At 35.0% G+C, this 20,578-nt stretch overlaps 1 protein-coding gene across 1 annotated transcript; it reads left to right on the top strand.

The window, feature by feature from the left end:
• Positions 1-14,569: 14,569 nt before the first annotated feature.
• Positions 14,570-19,296, top strand: LOC120630406 (cytochrome P450 6B7-like). Its single transcript, XM_039899630.1, has 2 exons — positions 14,570-15,992; positions 18,895-19,296. Exons 1-2 carry the CDS (start codon positions 14,639-14,641, stop codon positions 19,071-19,073), a joined length of 1,533 nt encoding a protein of 510 aa, XP_039755564.1. The 5' UTR covers positions 14,570-14,638; the 3' UTR covers positions 19,074-19,296.
• Positions 19,297-20,578: the final 1,282 nt, after the last annotated feature.

The raw sequence follows: 20,578 nt of genomic DNA, 5'->3' as shown, positions 1-20,578 counted from the left end.
GAGTTTACTCGATCGAAATGTAAAGTTGGTGAAAACTACTTACCTAGTGCTTTCTAAGTTTGGCGGACTTCAAATGAAAGCGTATTAAGAAGTTCCCATTGGAGCTAAAATATCCAGGAGTAGAGTTCAATTAACTTTCAAGTATTTTTTTTTTATTTAAGTTTTCTTGCATTGTAATATTGTATATGCTTATAGTCATTCATTTTTTTAGATACAATCTTTTGGGAATAAACTGTTCTTCATATACATATTAAGTAAGGTCTTAAGGGGGCTTAATTATGGCATCTACTATGTATTTTTAAATCGATTTAGGCCACTCAGGATGGAATTTGCCTTGCCGGTGTAAGATTGCAAGGTAGTTATTTTTCGTATCAGCGACCGCAGCTCATAGGTGGCAGCCCCAAGGTGCTCGCAAAGGAGCTCACGGTACAGGCGGAGTCTTCCTAAGAGAGGACATACCCCTATAAGAATGAGGTACATGACAGTGTAAAACATACAAAATAGCAAAGTTAAATATTATGAAACTTAAGCGTAATTTGCTTTACTCCGCGAAAAGTAGGAGAATCTGTAAGGTGTAATTTATAATTTCTTCAATATATAATAATTTTCAAGTGTTGACTTAACAATTATTCATTGTAAAGTCAACATCTCCTCAGGATGCTCCAGAAGGTCTGTTTGGTGCGGACTATAAGGATTGAAGACATTATAAATAACACCATACCGATTCTTCTGCTTTTCGCGGAGTATAGCAAACAAAGCTTAATTTTCTTAATATATCATGGAATTCCGCAAAGTAACGTCTGCTTCCATGCAAAGTTATATAAAACGTTGATGATTTTCTCATCGCATTAAGGCCATCCATGGAACAGTGACTTTATACGTGGAAGGTTCCAGGTTCTTCTTCTTCTTCTTCTTCTGTTCCTGGGCCTTTTCCGCACTTGGTTTGTCTGGGACCGTCCGTTGTACGTATGGCCACTGATGCGGCTCCCCGCTGGATCACTCCAGCCAGCCGAGCTCGCTCCAAAAGCTTAGCAGGCCGCCCAGGTCGCCGAGTGCTTCATGGAGTGTTGCTGAGGAGCCAAGGTGTGCTGCGCGTTGTTCTGCTACTCCGTTGCATTGGAGCATTACGTGTAGCGGTGTTTCCTCCGTCTCCATGCATGCTCTGCAGAGAGGGCTGTCAGTTATACCTAAAATGGAAAGGTGTTTGTTTAGTGGGCAGTTCCCTGTTATCATACCTACAACTGTCCTTAGTTTAGATCGATTCAGTTGCAGTAATTTTGTTGTTAGTCGTAGGTTGAGAACTGGTACGGCCTCCTTCGTGTGTTTGCACTCTTTTGTTTTAGACCATAGCACCGAGTGTGATGCTTGCGTCTGTTTGTGGAGCCATGTTTTGTATTCAGTGAAGGGTATGGGTATAATGCGTTCCGGTCCAGCTACCCTTAGTGATGCTGCCAGCCGCGCTAATTCGTCGGCTGCGTCGTTTCCTCTGTTTCCGTTGTGACCTCGTATCCATTTTAGGGTCACTCTGTTGGATTTTGATAGGGCTTGTAGGGCCTTGTGACAGTCAAGTTCCAGGTTCGATTCCCGGCAGGAAAATCTGGAAATTTATTTCAGAAAGAACGAACGACTTGAGGGCTCTTGATTAATAAGGCAAAATGACCAGTATAACGCTCACCTGACGCCTTGAGCAAGAGCATTGTCGTCATATCAACCCATTACCGGCCATTAGTGACACACAATGAGACGGTAGTCCACCACGCTGGCTCAGTGCGGATTGGTGGTCTCCAGCATTGTATTATGTGTTAAAACAGTAAAATTATATTCAAAATTCTACAGGCATGTTATTTTCATAAAAGTAATGAGGAAACAGTAGCAAATGTAGCCGAATAGGAAGAAAATTCAAACACATATATAGAGTATATATATCTAATTATAGAAAACCACCACTATTCCCGTAGGTACAGTGAACGTAAAAACGGTAATAAATCAAGAAGGAACTTTACATGATATGCCACGAGGTACTCTACATGGACGCTATCTCAAAAACGCTTATAGTAGCGGAAAAAGTTCCAAATGCAGCAGACCATCAACGTTCAAGTGAATTTATAGCTGTCTCGTGCAAGCGACCCAAGAGTTTGTCACAACGGCGCCTGTGAAAATTATGCGGCAATTGCAAGGTGCTCCTAACGAACTATAAAGTTATGCTTTCAAAAGAATCCTGCCTTACAGATTTAATGAGCGACGTTTGTTTCAGCTCTCATAAGGTTCATTTTACTTTGTCGATACAGAGTTTCAAATGCGTAAGCGACTCCTCGATAGCGAGAGAGAAAAATCTTGTAATCGCCGAGGCTTATAATCAGATCCAGATCAAGTTTCAAACTCAGCCCATCGAAATTCAAGTCGAGCTCCTACCCACTGGGCTATCAGCGCTTCTCGACGTACGTACTAGTGGAAACAAGATAAAGATTCCACTATAGGTTCGCCCTTGACTACAGTCTCATCCGGTACTAAATGATGATTCTGTCTAAGGTGGTAGCGGGCTTACCTGTGATAGCTGTTATTTTAAACCCTTACCTCTAATCGGTTCCGGCGGCATATTATTATTATTACCCTTTATTTGCACAAAACATGAAGAATTATACAAGAAAAAAAGAACATAAAAATAGAAGTAGAAAACAAAAGGCGGCGCTTAGTTGCGATCTCTGCCAGGCAACCTTAGAATTTAACTTCTCTAAGTTATGTGCGTTATAAGTTATTAAAATATCACTTGCTTCAACGGTGAAGGAAAACATCGTGCTGAAACCGGCATGCCTGAGAGTTCTACATCATCTCAAAGGTGTGTGGATCCCACCAATCCGCACTAGGCCAGCGTGGTAGACTACGGCCCTAACCCCTTCTCATTGTGGGAGGAGACCCGTGGCCTGTAGTGGGTCAAGTTTAAAAGAGAAGAATAAGATGCTAGTTAGCTGTCGCGTTAATCTATTTGATAACACGTTCGACTATAGATATTGAGGTACTGGGTTCTGTAACCGGGGGCACCTATCAATTGTTTATTTGTCAAGAAATCAGCAGTAGGTCTGGATATATTATGAAAATTAAGCTGAATTTGCTATAGGTACTCCGCGAACAGCAGGAGAATCTGTATGGTTTAATTTATAGTTACTTCAATCCATATATTCCACACCAAACAGATCTTCGGCAAAGTACACTTTACGCCCGTTTCGCTCCGAAACCGGAGCATCCTCTGGAGATGTTGACTTTACGATGACTTATAAGTCATTGGATTTCCGCAAAGTAACACCTGCTTCTATCCAATAGTAGGTCTGAAGTTAAAGAATTGGGATGCCGCGGAGAGCATGCTAAACCATCGGTCCCGTTTGTTATCATGACGGAACGGTATACTTACCAATGTCAAGTTAGTAATGAGGATTATAAATTATCGCTAAAGCTCGCTAATTAAATAAGCATTGGAGCATTCTATTCGTCTCCCGAAAATGGTCAAAAATCATCGTTTAGGAAGATTTCACTAAAGTAACCAACCAAAAAATTATTATTTTTCGTTAACCACTCTAAGAATAGATAAATTACATACATAATATTATAGAATATGTCTTGATAATAATTAGGTAGTAGATATCTTTACCCATTAAATACTTTTTTATTTATTTTTTGTACCGTCTTATTCCACACTTATAAATATAACACATTTATTTAATTATTATAGACTGTGAATTCTCATTCAATTCTTAATAAAAATTTACATTTAATTAATTAGGTATTTTAATAACGAGTTCTAATTAAAACATATCATAGGTAATATTAAACTAATAAAATAATTATATAGGTAGCAGAGTTCAATGTGCTTATATTATAATTATAGGTTAACAATTAAATATGTAGCTATTAGAATAATTTGCTATGGCCTGTTGAAGAACTAATTACGTGAGATGGCATGGGATTATATTCAAAGTATATCTCATTTGTAAAAGAAACCCTATATTCATATCTTACAACGTTTAGGTAATCGTTTAAATATCTCTAATTACAACATGGCACATCATAAACTCAAACATCAATTTATCTGAACTTATATCACACTGTTAATTAACTACAAAGGGATAACTTCTTCAATCTTCCCTTGACAGTTGACTCTTCTGTCTGTACTCTTATGTACCTCTATTTTTTCCGCCATTTTATATGACCTCCCTTATTGATCTCGGTTCCTGTCATTTTAACTTACATCGACCACAGATAATGCATAATTTTGACCAGTCTGAACGAAGATACCTTTTTATCTTAAACCAAATGTACATACAAAGGCAGATTTGCTAACATTTGGGACTCATATTCGTGGTATCTAACCTACTTATATTTTAACTTAAAAGTTGCTAAGCTGAGATACTGTTATTCGAAATGTTTAAAATTTCTCATTATTCATGAGGAAAGTTAGTGATAAAATATACTTATGCTCATACTAATATTACTAATGATTAATTGACGAATCTAGTAGAAGTCTCACCTGATGGTAAGTGTACAACCATCGCTTATAACGAAAGAGCAACAATTGCTAGGAACTCGTCCTGCAGAATGCCGTCCTGCCCATAAACCTGAGGCGTACATGTTAAGCATTATCAGGCTGTAATTACACCATGCCTTTAGACCGGAATACAGCATTGCAACAATGCCTGCTTGGGGGCCGCAATAAGCATAGTAGTACTTGCCCGGACTTCAGCTTCGCCGTTTTCTAAAGTAGTTGGTACTTTTACACGAGTTTCAGAGTGGCGTGCATAGAGGGTATGCACAGGGAATGTAGATGATGTAAAGTAAAGATAAAAACTTATGGGCCGGCTTTTTAGAACTTACAAAACCTATCCTTAAGTTTTTTATAACATACTAGCGTACCCAGCCCGCTTCGCCGGGCTAGATTTTGCTTTATTTTATTATACAATAAACTTACATCATTAAATTTTTAATTTAAGTCTCATAATATATTAAATCATTTATTTCTCTCCGTATTCATTCTCTTCCATTCTCTTTTCGAGCGGGTGAAGATCATTATCTACACCCATGTACACCCAACAATAGAATAATATCATCATTGTAAATAAAAGCTGTATTTGACAGTTTGACAGTTCAAAAATTGGAGTGCTCCGATCGTCACCAAACTTTACAGGATTACTCGCCAGGTCAATCCGGAGATTCCCTGAAAGTTTCATTGAAATCGGTCCAGCCGTTTCGGAGCCTATACGGAACATACCCACACAGTTTCTCTTTTATATATATAGATACTGGAGATTTTTTTATTTTATAACAGCTGCCCGCTTAGTGCATACCCTGTGCATACCATCTCATCACGCCCCTGCGTGGATAAGGTCAATTCAAACGGGGGTTTATATACGATTGGTATATTGGTATCCGGTGTATGTAGGATTTCATTTTTGATCATTTTTCATCGACTGTAGCATTACGTAAAATTTATTTATCGTCAGAAACTTAAATAAGTATATGGCTTTGAAGCGATATTAAAGGTTTTTTTTTTTTTGCTGGCATGAAGTAGAAAGTATCATAATTTTATATGATCACTTCCGGCTAACAACTTTGATATTTTTTTTTCATTTATTTTAGATACGTATTTGCTCTTTTTCTTTAAAACTTATTTTTTAGTTTAAATAGATAAAATGGATGAATGGGGTGATTCTGTTGTATACTAGTAGGTAAAGTTTTTTTTATGTAAATAATACCTAATCTTTGAAGTTAACTTAATTGAAATATCCTTTTCATACTTTATTCCCTGGAAAAGGATAACACGATTTCCACAATAGCAACCACTTAAAAGCATGTGACTTTTTAAAGTTTTTGTAGTTGTGATTTAGTATATATTATATTAATTTTTAAGACCACATAAGTATTATTTAAGGCACGTTAGGCTACGTATGCATTGTTATCTTTTTGTATTATTAATAAAATAACAATCCTGGGGACAGATTTATGGGGACAGTAAAGAAACCTGACACTAAGCGGCAAGAAATTATACAAGTGTATAGGCGTAGGCGGCATTTAATTAACAACTACGCATATCTATAAGTTATGACTTTTCTTTGGTCTGAGTCTGGTGGGAGGGTTCGGCCGTGGCTAGTTAGCACCCTACCGACCAAAACGTGCCGCCAAGCGATTTAGCTTTCTGGTACGATTCCGAGTAAGTACGGGGTATGTATTTAATATAACTCTTATAACTCTAGCAGGTTAGCTCGCTTTCATCTTAGACTATATCATAGCTGATAGCTGTAGTCGAGGGCTTACATGTACATAAGAAAAAAATATACCTATTACCTATACATAAAGTTCGCCGCCACCGTAGTCAGGAATGCGACATGGGTTATAGATTGCATATTTACATGTCTTCTCCTGAAGAAAAAATCCAATATTGAAGAAAAATACAATTTTAGCGGCCAAGTGGCCGTCTAAGCTTGGCTTTCGAAGTAATTAACTTCGTTGGTAGCTATCTCTAGACCACTGGCATTTTCAACTTAATTGAAACTTCAAATCCTTTGAAATTAGCAGTTCGAGAGTCCAGTTCGAAACTATTCTTTTGAGAAGTGAAAACTAAATTGGAAAGGTTCTACGTAATTGCTAGTAAGTTGGGAGTACAGATATTAATTCTGCGAGGTATACAGAAACTTGAGATGCAGCTACTTTTTTCAATTAGGTAGTGAGAGCCACTCTTCTTTAGTACCTTAAATAAAATTGAAGTCTTCGTCTTATATGTCTAATACCTAATTGTCATCAATAAATGTCATCGCTATATAAACTAGCTTATTAATGACAGGATTCCAAGGTTTAAAATAGTAATTTACAGTGAAACTAGCAGATAAGTATACATAGTAAAAATAAAGATAGTAGTTAGATATTCAATTAAGAGTCTGTCAATAAATAGTAAATTAAAAAAAAACATTGAAGATTGATGATTGCAAAAAAAAAATGATATCTAAACAACACAAATCTGTTCAGTCAGTGAAACTTGGAACTGGTTTAAAAAAAAAGGAATTGCAAAATTTTAACAATACGAACATTGTACAATATGAAGATGAAATAATAACCAAATATAGCGAAGTTCTTTAGAAGTCAGAGGCCTTGTTAGGTTAAAGAAGGCTTTTGTATCTTTGTAGGTACTCGGTCTAGAGCGTTTGGACTAGAGTTTAGTCCGGTAGAAGCAATTTGGTAAATTATAATTCCGGTCCTACCGGTCTCCGGTCTGCTTTGTTGTAGTTACCAACGTCTGTAGGTACCAATAAGTTAGCGGCACGTCTTTGTCAGTAGACAAAGACGGCCGATTGGCGCAGTTTCCAGCGACCCTGCTTTCTGAGTCCAAGGCCGTGGGTTCGATTCCCACTACTGGAAAATGTTTGTGTGATGAGCACTCATGTTTTTCAGTGTCTGGGTGTTTATATGTATTTTCTAGGTATTTATGTATATTATTTATAAAAAAATATTCATTAGTCATCTTAGTACCCATAACACAAGCTACGCTTAAATTAGGGCTAGATGGCGATTTGTGTATTGTCGTAGTATATTTATTTAAAAAAATAAAAAAAAACTTATTGTCTAAGCGTGTCGCGTGGATTATGGGTTAAAACAATTGCCATACCTACTCCTTACAGTTTAGCCCGTTACTATTTTAGACTGTATCATCACTGAGATTGCAGCCAAGGGCTAACTTACTGTGTAATTAAAAAAAACAACAAAGGACGTGTTTCTTTTCTTAGTTTGAGTTTCTTAGAAAGAGAGCGGCATTGGGCGGCGGGGTTGTCGGACTGCATTACAGAATTAATGCTGCATTAAAGATTCGGAGCATTATAAAACACTCTGCAGCGAGTACGATAGATAAGGCGCGGAAGCGTCAGCGATATCAATTATTGTTCCAGTAATTCTTGTTAACGAAAATAGTATTAGAAGTGGTACTTTATTCAATCTATATCTCAAAACTATTTAAACGTTTTCATTTTAGTGTAGTTATTTAGCACTTATACAAAAGCGGACATACAATAGTCAATACTCAAGCATTTATTACGTTTTTTTTTGTAACAGCAAAAAAACCTGATGTGACCGTAATCATATTATATGACCGTAATCATACATGTGGGAAAAAAGGGAACTTCCTATGTTACGTAACTACCTCAGCTTAAAAACTGGTATGGATCTTGAATGATATATTGATGACGGCAGAGGTCATTGCAGCTTGCCGACGCGACGCGACGGTTTGGTTTTTGTTGTAGGTTTGTTGGACGATTGTTAAATTAGGGTCCGTGCAAAATAACGGTTTTAAACCCTATAAATGCGTTAATTTGTAATCGGTGTTGAAAACCGGCGGTGAATATGTCTGTACACTTAATTACAACAAAAACAATACGTACAAACTAACTTGGGAATGTCCTGTTCTTCCAGGACTAAAAATAGCCTAGTTATCCTGCGTCTTATCAACTATCTCTATGCTGAAAATCAAGTTTATCGGTTGTTTTGCTAAGTAATCTCTGTATGTAATGTATTGGGAATATGATGTTTTTCCAGGACTAAAACTACCCTATGTTACGCTCAACCCTTCAATTAACGCCTTGTCAAAAATCAATTGATTGCTTATTTAGGGCGTGAAGGAAGGACGAACAAAAAATTAAATACACTTTTCCTATAATATTAGCTAGCATCAACATTTATTTGGCTAAGCTCTTAATGTAATCGATGTCAAGGAAAATCAAAAAATCATCTAGTATTTTCTACATTTGACTTTACTTGACACCGATTTAAAAATGTTTCCCGAAATCGGTTATTTTTTGTCAAAAACATTTTTCACGCTTTTACTATTACCAAGTAGTAGGTTTGTTTGAGTGGTAATTATATGTAAGTTATAATAGCCAAATGTCAACTGCTTGTAGTCTTCTACCAAATATTGTTTTACCCGAAGCCGGGGCCGGGGTTAATGGTTGAGAAGTTCTCCCGGCATTTCCCATCAAATTTATTGTGATGAACATAAATTGCTTACCTATATACCATAATCGAATCGCAACTAGTGTAATATTTATTATTGTATAGCTTCGGTGACCATTGGTCTTCTTCATCTGTTTGACGTGACTAAATGCTATTTTTCGAAAGAAAAAGCCCAAGTTACATTAAAAAATATTCGACTCGCTATACGTGAGCCTATATTTCAAGAGTTTCCCCGATTTTTCCAGGATCCCTCTAACAGATCTTTACCAAATTAAAATGGGACCACCTTGGAGATATGTCATACTAAACAAACAAAGCACCATCAAAATCGGTGTAATCGCGTAACAAATATACAAAAAAAAACATACAGTCGAATTGAGAACGTCCTATTTTTTTAAATCGCTTGATAAATGAACTACTCTCTGCGAGGTGCACCGTCGGTTCTTCGAATAGAAATAAATACACGGAATGATAACTCTGGTCTGCAATGAAATCCTCCTTGACATAAATATGAAGATTCAAATGTTCTGAATCTATCCCCGTTTGCCGATTTTTTCCATCACGTCTAGGTTTTTTTCTATGAACTTTTACCAAATTTCAAAAATTTGGGCTTTTTTTTTAATTTTTTTGCGCGTCAATGTTACAAATAGTGTATATACAAACAGTGTATGTAAAATAAGTTTTAGCGAGTTGTAAGAGAAAGAAGGGAAGTGCCGAATGTGATTTTTATGGTAGTACATTGTATATCAGATTCCGTGTTTAGAGCACAAAATATGAAGAATTCATGCATGAAAACAAGGAGAAAAATGTTTTTTTTTTCAGACGAGTGTAATTAAAAAGTTTTCTTTAACATTTTTTAGTGGGTAGTTTTGTAATTATCTAAGTTATAATAGCCAAATGTCAACTGCTTATAACCCTTTTCTAGATATTGCTTTTCCCGAGGGCGGGGTGTTACTGGTTGAGGAGTTCTCGTAACACTTACCATCAGCTTTTTTAATGTGATGAGCATAAATTGCCTAGCGGCTATATCCGATAATCGTAGCGCAACCCGTGTAATACTAATAGTGTTGCCCAAATTCAGTCTTGGTCTTGCAGTCTTGGTCTTGTTCTTGCGTTTTTGCAAGACCAAGACCAAGAACAAGACCGCGTATTTTTAGCAAGACCAAGACCAAGACTGACCGTGCAAGACTTGAGCAAGAACAAGACATAGCCTGCAAGACTCTTGCGTCTTGCAGCTAGGACTTAGCGCTATTTCACGGAGTAGTTAGGTGTAACAGTTCGGTGTATAGGTAGGTAGGTACGCTTAGGAATTCTATGAGACGCAAAAAACTATATCAAAGAATATGAAAAACTGGACCTATGCGCATTACGACTAATACCATAAACATAGCGAATAAAAAAATATCTATTAAAATCAAACTGAGTGCATGCATAGTTATGTTTTAACCATCGGCACTTTGATAATGCGGCATCAAAGGTTTTGTACTTACTTCTCAAAGAAATTTGCCGCTTTTCGGAAGTACATGGTTATGATACACGCGCCGGCGGCTTCTTTTGAAATCTAAAACAATCGTTGCCGCCGCGCCGAAATCATAACATTTGACACTATTCATGCAAAATAATTTCGAATTTTAAGAGTACCTACAGGTGTTCCAAAGAATAAATAAGTTTCAGATTGGTGATTTTAGATTGGTGGAGGACGCATGAGACATAGTATCCGATTTTATCGAAAATGGCCCGTGATTTTCTCTCAATACCTGCAACTTCAGTACCTGCTGAGAGGTTATTTTATAAAGCATCATTAGTAATTAGAAAACATAGAAATAGGTTAAGTGATGAGTCAGCCAGATGGTTACTTTGTATTAATTCTTGGTCAAAAGAATTGATATAAAGTATCATAACCTAATGATAAAGCTGTTGATTTGTGTTGTATTTTATTTTTTATTCAAATAAATGATAAATCGTAAAACTCTTTTATTAAATTTCTTATAAGTTGAGGGTTCAATCTCTTTCTAGACAGATAAGTATTGTTCTTTAAAATACAGTCAAGTTATTGTAATTAATTTGTTTTTTTACATGTTTTAGCAAATGTAAGCTTATAAATCATAAATGTTTATTAAGAAACAGTTACTTCCATGGAAAACGACATATAGGTCAGTTGATTTTTCGAATTTCTTATCAAATCTTCAGTTATTTATTAATCTGCTTGATCTTTACTATGGCTATGTTAATTCAAGCTCACAATGTTCCAATTCTAATACGTTTTTCTAAGATTTAAAGTAAACTTTAATAAATAGTAATAGACTAATAGGTAATTGCAAGACTTGCAAGACTCTTGCTGCAAGACCAAGACCAAGACCAAGACTGGGAGCGCAAGACCAAGACCAAGACCAAGACCAGGTGTATTGGCGCAAGACCAAGACCAAGACTGGCTAAGTCTCGTCTTGTTCTTGCATTTGGGCAACACTAAATACTAATTATTGTATAGTTCCGGTGGCCATCCATGCTCTTCATCAACAGTTCCACTTGACCATATGGTGCTGTTCAAAAGAAGATGCACAAGTTCCTTTAGAAATTACTCAATTTTTTTTAAGTCTGTTGCAAACTTACAATCTAAAATCTTTTGCAATTAAATCTGTTGCAATTTCCATACAATTTGTACGAGTTTTTTTGGTGAACAGCAAGTACCGAATCTGGTGTCCAACTCGTTCTAATGTCCTGAATTTTTTACAGAGTCCTGTTTCCGTTACTTACTAAACGGGTCACCGTTTTGAAAATTCAAAATTCAAAATTCATTTATTTCAAGTAGGCCTAATATAAGCAAATATAAAGTATCTACGTTAGTGCATCGCCTAAAGTAATGTTTTGTGTGTTTACATAAAAAATTATGATTCGAGTGATGTTTGGCGTCTTAATTTATGCTTTAAAAGGATATTCGTACACGGAGGCCTCTTAAAGGAAAGAGGAATAAGAAATATGTACGTTTTTTAAATAACTGAACATATTTACACGATACCAAAAAAAGCTAATTATATAAGGCTTTTTATTAAGTTTTTAATGGGCATTGAATATATTTGGTTGCCTGCTCATCCAACATTTAAACTTTTTTTTTTAGAATTGAAACGGTTATAGCATTTATAAATAACTGGAATCGGTACAAATGTAATTGTATGAGACTTAATCTCATAGAATTAATCAACAATTCTATAAAGCCGATACAGCTTTAATAACTTATGTCCCGGAAACCCAACATTTTAGAAGATATAGATCTGATAAGTATAATACTTTTTGTATTGATACCAGCTTATAATTTAGGAATTAACCTAAGGTTTTAAGCATGACCGTTATATTAAAAAAAAAAAATAGAGGGCAGAAGGCAGGCTTTATACTAAAATATTACATCCTTTTGTTTTGTGATTAATAATATTGTGTATTATGTTAACAGGTAATTTTATTTGTTTATATATGAGACACTGATTTATCAAATGTTATCAGTTATCACAGTAAGTTCAACACATAAATTCATATTAACTTGACATAACAGTTGTATGATAAAATTCTGTAGTTATACCATCTGTAGGTAATCTTTTTTGACTCATAAAATAATTAATAAAACATTATGTACGATTTGAAACTCGTTTCTTCTAACATTTTAGAACGTGATTATAAAGTATAGTATGTTTAATATCACTGCCATACCCCTAACAGGTTAGCCAGTTACCTTAGACTGACTGCATTATCATTTCTTGTTTTTAAATTTTTTTAGGAGGAAATCCTCATTCTTCTCTGCAGGTCTGCACTAGTTGACATGCCCGACTCCACTATGAGTGGAATCACCAAGTGCTCTACGGACTACAACGGCCTTGTTTCTCGGACACTACAGAAAGGGGATGTCTAACCAGGCTGCAAACTGCTTTTATCGGTCCTATTCAATCTTTACTCGTCCCCCATAGTGTTTTGGAGCATTGTCGCACACCTATTCCACCCCTCCGTACTGCTCAGCATCCTGTAACATTCACTAAGTCATAACTAGACGGTTTTTTAGATTGGGTTTGCTATGGTATGTCTTGGTTTATCAGCAACTAACATTTCGTGGCTGAATAACTCACAATTTTGCCTGTTGCAAAAACATTCAAGATAACAAGTTAATTTTCATACACTTTTTCAGGCGTATTTATAGTGATGTTTTAATCAAAGTCAGCGTAAATTGGCATAGTATTACAGGTCAAAAAATAAACTCCAGAGACAGACGAATATATTAAAATTTAAAATACCAAACTTATTTATGTCAAGTAGGCTTACTTTATAAGCACTTTTGAAACGTCATTCCGGTTTGTGACTTCACCACCGGCTAGGAAGACAGACTCTACCGAGAAGCAGCGCGAAACTCAGAAGTTGCTCTTTTCCAACATTAGCAATTTGTAATTTAACATTCATTTTCTTATCTTGAGAGATGAAGGTGGAGTCGGATGCTTTCAAGCAACCTTGAATACCAGAAATTTATGAACGGTATAGTAACCTCCGTCCACTCCGCTCCTCCCAACACAGTGCCCAGGACCGTGAATGGAAAAGACCTATTTCCAGTAGTGGATGTTTTGACATAAACTACTGGACAAAGGACACAGTTAAAGATATGATGATGATAGCAAACCCTTTTTAAGAAATGTATTTTAACACATTGCTTAAACTTATGCATTGGTAGATTGTAAATTATCTTAGGAATAATTTTATAAAGCATTAACTCAAACCCACAAATGATTTCTGTACCTTTCTCAGGAAATATGCAGATGCCACCAATTTAGTAACAATATAAACACACCGGCATATATAGCGGTGTCTGTATATAACAACAACAGTTGTAATGTACGCTTCTGACAGGCCATGATTGAATGGATGTTGCATTATGACGTGGCATTACTCAACAATAAAAATATATTTACCTATTGTTAAATATATATTATTCAAAAGTTTAATTTGAAGTTTGTAGCCTAAAACCTTTAAAAAAAATCACGATTTAGTATTTTGCTTCTTTATATTCGTAGATTCGTTACCGGTTTTTCACTGTTCTAGTTAATAAATAAATAAATATACTACGACACTACACACATCTAGTCCCAAAGTAAGCGTAGCTTGTGTTAAGGGTACTAAGATAACTGATGAATATTTTAATGATTAAGATAAATAAATACTTATATATAATAATTATTTACACCCAGACACTGAAAAACAGTTATATTCATCACACAAACATTTTCCAGTTGTGGGAATCGAACCCACGGCTTTTGAATCAGAAAGCAGGGTCACTGCCCACTGCGCCAGTCGGTCGCAATTATTACATTCACAGCAGTTATTTCTTTGCAATCGTAATAATTATCGCAAAAATTCAGGGCCTATAAAGATAATGTTCATTATCCGATAAAACATTAAAATTATTCTGGATAATTATATTGATAAAATTTAAAGGTAACTATAGAGTATGAAATTATCTATGAGTTTTATTTTATAAAATTTATAAAGAATCATCCATACGGAACTCAGTTGATACTTGGTCGTGCTCGTGCAAAGTTTGTGTTCGGCGTTTTGTCGTCAATCGCGTCGTGATTCAACGTACAGTGTAGTTTAAATCTTGAAGAGTGTAGTAGTTCCTTATGAAATAAAAATGCTTTATTTAATACTTTTGTTAGTAATTATCTTATTCTTGTATGGTACGAGAACTTTTGGTTATTGGAAGAAACGTGGTATAAAAAATGATAATCCGTTACCTTACTTTGGTAATAATTTAAGAAACTTTATGCAAAAAAGCAGCATTGCTATGATGGCAACGGAACTATATCGAAAATATCCAGAAGAAAGAGTTGTTGGATTTTTTAGAGGTACTTCACCTGAGCTTGTAATAAGAGATCCCGATTTAGTGAAAAGAATATTAGTTACTGACTTCCAGCACTTTTATGCCAGAGGATTTAATACACATAAAACTGTGATCGAACCTTTAATGAAAAATTTGTTTTTCGCCGATGGAGATTTGTGGCGTTTAATAAGACAGCGGTTTGGTTCAGCTTTTAGTACAGGTAAAATAAAAGCGATGTTTCCTTTCATAACTGCGAGGGCAGAAAAGCTTCAATTATTAGCAGAGGAGGTTGTAGATTTGGAATATTACGATATTAGAGAGCTAATGGCAAGATATACTACAGATTTTATTGGAGCGTGTGGTTTTGGTATAAATATGGATTCTTTGAATAACGAAAATTCTGAATTCAGAAGACTTGGAAAAAGAATATTCCATAGAACACCCAGAGATGCCGTTGCAGCAGCTTTGAAGTTTATATTCCCAGAACTATGCAAAAATATACACTTTTTAGCACCAGAATTAGAGCAATCAGTAAGTGGATTAGTGCAACAAGTTTTGCAAGCGCGAAACTATACTCCGTGTGGTAATAATGATTTTATAGATTTACTATTGGAATTAAAGGAGAAAGGAAATATTTCTGTTGAATCTTTAGAACATAAAGAGAAAAATGGTGAAGCGAAGTTAGTTGAGCTAAAACTTGATGATTTATTACTTACTGCACAAATTTTTGTATTTTTTGGTGCCGGTTTTGAAACATCTTCAACAACATCAAGTTTTACACTACACCAGCTCGCGTTTAACTCAGATCATCAAAAAAAAGTGCAGGAAGAAATCGATAGGGTTCTACTTAAACATAATAATAAAATCACATATGAGTCTATAAACGAAATGCATTACCTGGAAAAGGCGTTTTACGAAGCAATGAGGCTGTATCCTTCTGTTGGATTTCTGATGCGAAAATGTACTACACAAAACTACACATTTCCTGAAATAGGTCTGACTATAGACGAAGATGTGAAAGTCATAATTCCACTGCAAGCTTTTCATAGAGATGAGAAATATTTTTATGAACCAAATGTCTACAATCCTGACAGATTCACTTGTGCTCAAGATATGAAAACTAATTATTTCCTGCCTTTCGGAGAAGGGCCACGAGCTTGCATTGGTGAGCAAATAAAATATAATTTGTGCTAAACATATCAATCAAAATTCATTTCCATTAAATTAAATAAGAGCTATATTATACGAAATCTAGTTGTAATTGGATCTTGTTTGGTGGAAGGCTTCGGACGTGGCTAGTTTCCATCCTACCGACAAAGATGTGCCGCCAAGCGATTTAGTGTTCCGGTACGATGTTGGGTAGAAACCAAAGGGGTCTGAGTAAAATATAACTGCCATACCTCTAACAGGTTAGCTCGCTACCACCTTAAATTACATCATCACTTTCAATCAATTTGTAGTGAAATAAAAATAAATCTTTAAAGTAGTAATATCATGATAGTAGAATTTTTTATCTATATAATATATATATGAATCCATCTTGTTCTAAGATAAGATATCAAAGGATGGTATTAGATGGATTGGGTTAAAGTAAAAAAAAAAGGTCAAGTGTGTAACGGGCCAGCACCTTGAATGTTTTCTACATTGTTAGAAAACTTATAGTTATGATTTTATTTAGTTTAAATTAGAATTTTAAAACTCTCTTAGTTTTAAGCTTACTTGAAGGAGACAAAAACTCTATTAGGAGTGTTTATTTTATTTTCTGCCTCATTTATGAAGATATCCATTGACCCTGGTTTAAAAACGCTGTGAGCACTTTAAAGATAGAGGACGAAAATATGTTTACATTTACATGAATAATATTTTACAATAATAATAAATTTAAAAGGAAATAACCTGGTCTGCCGAGCTCCCTGGTAAGTAGTCAGAACAACGGTCTGTCAAAAGTACGAAGTGAACCTTAATAGTTGATTATGAATTTAGTTTGGTTACATTGCATTTTACAGTACAGGCGGTATTAGGCGCATAAGCTAAAAGCGAATGCGCTAAGAAAGTTGAGGCGCTATTTTATACTGTTTTTGTATGGAATTTATAGGCCGCTTTCTAAATTATGGTCGAAACAAGTTATCCACTCGCGATAAGTGTCTCGATAATTATTTCCGGCTGAAATCTACTATTGCTCTATTTTTTTCCAATTTAAACTATACATTTTAATTGTTAACAATAGACCAAAAGCAAAAAAAAAACAAAAAATTAATCGCGGAAAGCGGCCGCTATAATCATTTCAGCCGCATAAAACCTTTGTTGGTAAAAAAACTAATCTGTATTATCCGGCTAAACTAAAAGTGATCCATATTCATACATATAACTTGCAGTGAGGTACAAACTAAACTTTATCAAAAATAAAGCACAAGGACGGTAATTAAAAAAAAAAAGCCGCCACGCCTTTTGGATTATGGGCCTTATGTCTATGAAATAAGATTCTCCTTACGAGCAAGTACGTTGAATTTTTTTTCAAAAAATTTAATATAATATATAATACTTCATTATTCAAAAACTGCCCCTCAAGGTTATTTCTTAGACATAGGAGAGTAGCACACAGATGTTAGGATGTATGGCCGGTTTAATTAAACAATCAAAAATGTAAACTCAAGGACTTTGTGACGTAAATTTTATACCTGTTCATATATGTAATTTTTGGTGGCAAGTTTTACGTAAATTTCAATGAGTGTGTTAAGATTAAAACTTAAAAGAGATAGGGTTTGGAAGGAGGTTAATGTATTTCGACTGTATTAGATTTGGAAACAGTTCATTGGATTGTGATAAAAACGTTGTCATTTTTATTGGCATAAACACAAATTACACCTTGATTATATAATGATTCGATGATTTGGAACGTTACAAGAAATTAAATGGGGGAAAATATCCACAAAAAATCCACTAATCCTTGGGCACGGCATATACGTGTATGTTATTTCAATGTCACATTTCATTACAATACATTTTCGCAGCTACAAAATTATAAAAAGCTGGTAGATTTTTTGTGTCTTATTGTCACGTGTAGAGATAATGCTTACTAATACTAAATGTAAATGCCACAGTGTGATTACGTGTTTGAGTCCTTCGATAACTCGGTAACCGAACAATGGGGCGGGATGTTTGCATATGTTAGTGGCGGCGCTACGTTCTATCCTGGTTCTTCTCACAAGGATAAAAAAAAGTTTATGCTCGTATTTCTATTTATTCAAAACTTAAATGCAAATTTGCCTTTTGATGGTACTTCGCGGAAACCGTCAGTTTTCTCGGGGATTTTTTGTAGGTAATAATGCTGTATTTTACTTTGGTAGTACATAACTTATATAATGTATCATCAATTGTTTGAACTTATTGAATCAATGAGCCAAATAATCAATTTATAGCTATGATTTTGGATTTATTAAAAAATAATTTTAAATATTGCATTTATTTTTAAGAATCGCTATTTTTTTGTACAATAACCATAGTCAAAAATGTAAACTGTCTTTTGCTCATGTAGTAAATAACGTACAATAATGTATTATCAATTAATTTCTCAGCGCACGTAACAAATCAGTAGTAACATATAAAATCAATGCGCGAAATAATCAATTTTATAGCCATGATTTTACTGACTTTCGTTACATTAGAGCACAACTATAGTCCTTGTAAAATAAATAATCCCAAGTAACATATTAACATCGTATTACCAAAAATATAAAAAAAAAAACATAAATTTATATTATTTGGGTACCCATCGCCGTGTAAAGGCCTCCGCCATCTTGCCCCACTCCACTCTATTGGTGGCGAGCCTTGTCCAAGTCCTTTTTTTACTTCATGATAATTTAGCTTTCTATTGGTGAAAAATTGGTTAAAATCGGTCGACTAGTATCGGAACCTATATACAAAAACAAACTAACAAATACATATTTTCTCTTTAAAATGTAAGAATAGATAAAGATTATGCATTATAAGAAATCATAATAATAATATCTAGACACATCTTTATACCAACATTTTCCTTATAAGCCAAAAATTTTTGTTGTTTACAGCTGCAAGATTAGGAAGAGTCTTAGCTATGGCCGGCGTAGCTGCTGTTCTTCAAAAGTTTAATGTAGAGCCCTGCGAGATAAGCAAGCTGGAACCAATACCGGATCCCATGGCAGTGGTTTCTGAAGGTTTCATTGGTGGATTACCACTTAAACTGAGAAGAAGAGAATTGGTGCCGTAACCGTCATCAGTATATTTTAAAAAGCTGGACCTGAATTTTATGTGGTTTTTCACACACTTTGTTCTGCCAGTGTCCAGCTAGTGTTCAGCAGTGGATTGTTGGAAACCCGTCCATCGGTTCTTCGAGCTATTGATGGTTGATAAATCCTTCTTAGCCTAGTTATTTTATCTAGCATTAGTATTAGCTGTGATATTTTTAATGAGTTTGACGGCCGAGTGGCGCAGTGGGCAGCGACCCTGCTTTCTGAGTCCAAGGCTGTGGGTTCGAATCCTACAACTGGAAAATGTTTGTGTGATGAACACGAATGTTTTTCAGTGTCTGGGTGTGAATCTGTGTATTATAAGTATTTATGTATATTATTCATAAAAATATTCAACAGTCATCTTAGTACCCACAACACAAGCTACGCTTAATTTGGGGCTAGATGGCGATGTGTGCATTGTCGTAGTTTATTTATTTATATTTATTTATTTATTTAATGACACTTAAATGATGTTATATGTTATTTTAAACTGGTTTTGGATATAGCTACTTTAATTATTTTAAATATTTAACTGATAAGTAACAAGTTAGATCGGCAATGTATTTGCCGAGTACATTATTTTACTTTTGTAGTGTTGTTTATTCTGTATTTTTAATAAAAAAAAACAAAATAAGATTTATTATTTATATACCTCTCTAATGGCTCATAACTTTTCGGAGTTGCGTGCGTTTCTAATTTAAGCAATTAAATATTATTTGTTTTAACGGTAAAGAAAAAGACCGGAAAGTGTAAAGTGTAATAATCCGCACTTGTCGTGGGGAAATAAGGCTTAAACCCTTCTATATAATGATGAAAACATTGTTCTCTAGAAATTATTTATTTTGAAAACCTCCAAGGCGCAGAGGTGAGCGCTGTGGTTTAAAGTCGGAAGTCCCGGTTTCGATTCCCGGCCAGACAATTCATAATTTCTAAATTTTCTCTGGTCTGGGAAGTGGCTAGTTACCACCCTAATCCTATCGGTTCCACGTGACATCGTACCGGAACGCTTAATCGCTTAGCGGCGTCTTTGTCGGCAGAACTAACCAAGCCACTATTATTGAGGAAATATTTAAAAATGATTTGAACCAATACCTGCCTCTAAAATAGCACAATTCACAATGAATTGCCAAATAACTGGTACGGTCGAAGGTCAATCACAATCATGCGTAGGCGATAATACTCGTCGGTGATGTAGCAAAACATTTTTGCTAAATACGAGTATTTTGCCACCACTCACATAATACTTATTTGTACTTTAATTTCGTTGTTTTAGATAAGAGTTTAAAATTATTATTAGTTCTTACATAATAAAAATAAAGCTAGAGGCAAGTGATTTATCAATAAAATAACTAAGGTAATAATATTTTGGTTCATAAATAAATATATTTTCTAACTAATTTAGCATTAATATATTTTTTTATTAAAGCATTTTTACCAATTCCTTTATCTGGCAGAGTTTCTTCCAGGCAAGTATTACCGCCAT

This window comes from Pararge aegeria, chromosome 16 (genome assembly GCF_905163445.1).
Source record: "Pararge aegeria chromosome 16, ilParAegt1.1, whole genome shotgun sequence".
NCBI classification, from domain to species: domain Eukaryota; kingdom Metazoa; phylum Arthropoda; class Insecta; order Lepidoptera; family Nymphalidae; genus Pararge; species Pararge aegeria.
Note: the sequence above shows the minus strand (reverse complement) of the source record. Positions and strands in the feature narration are given on the sequence as shown.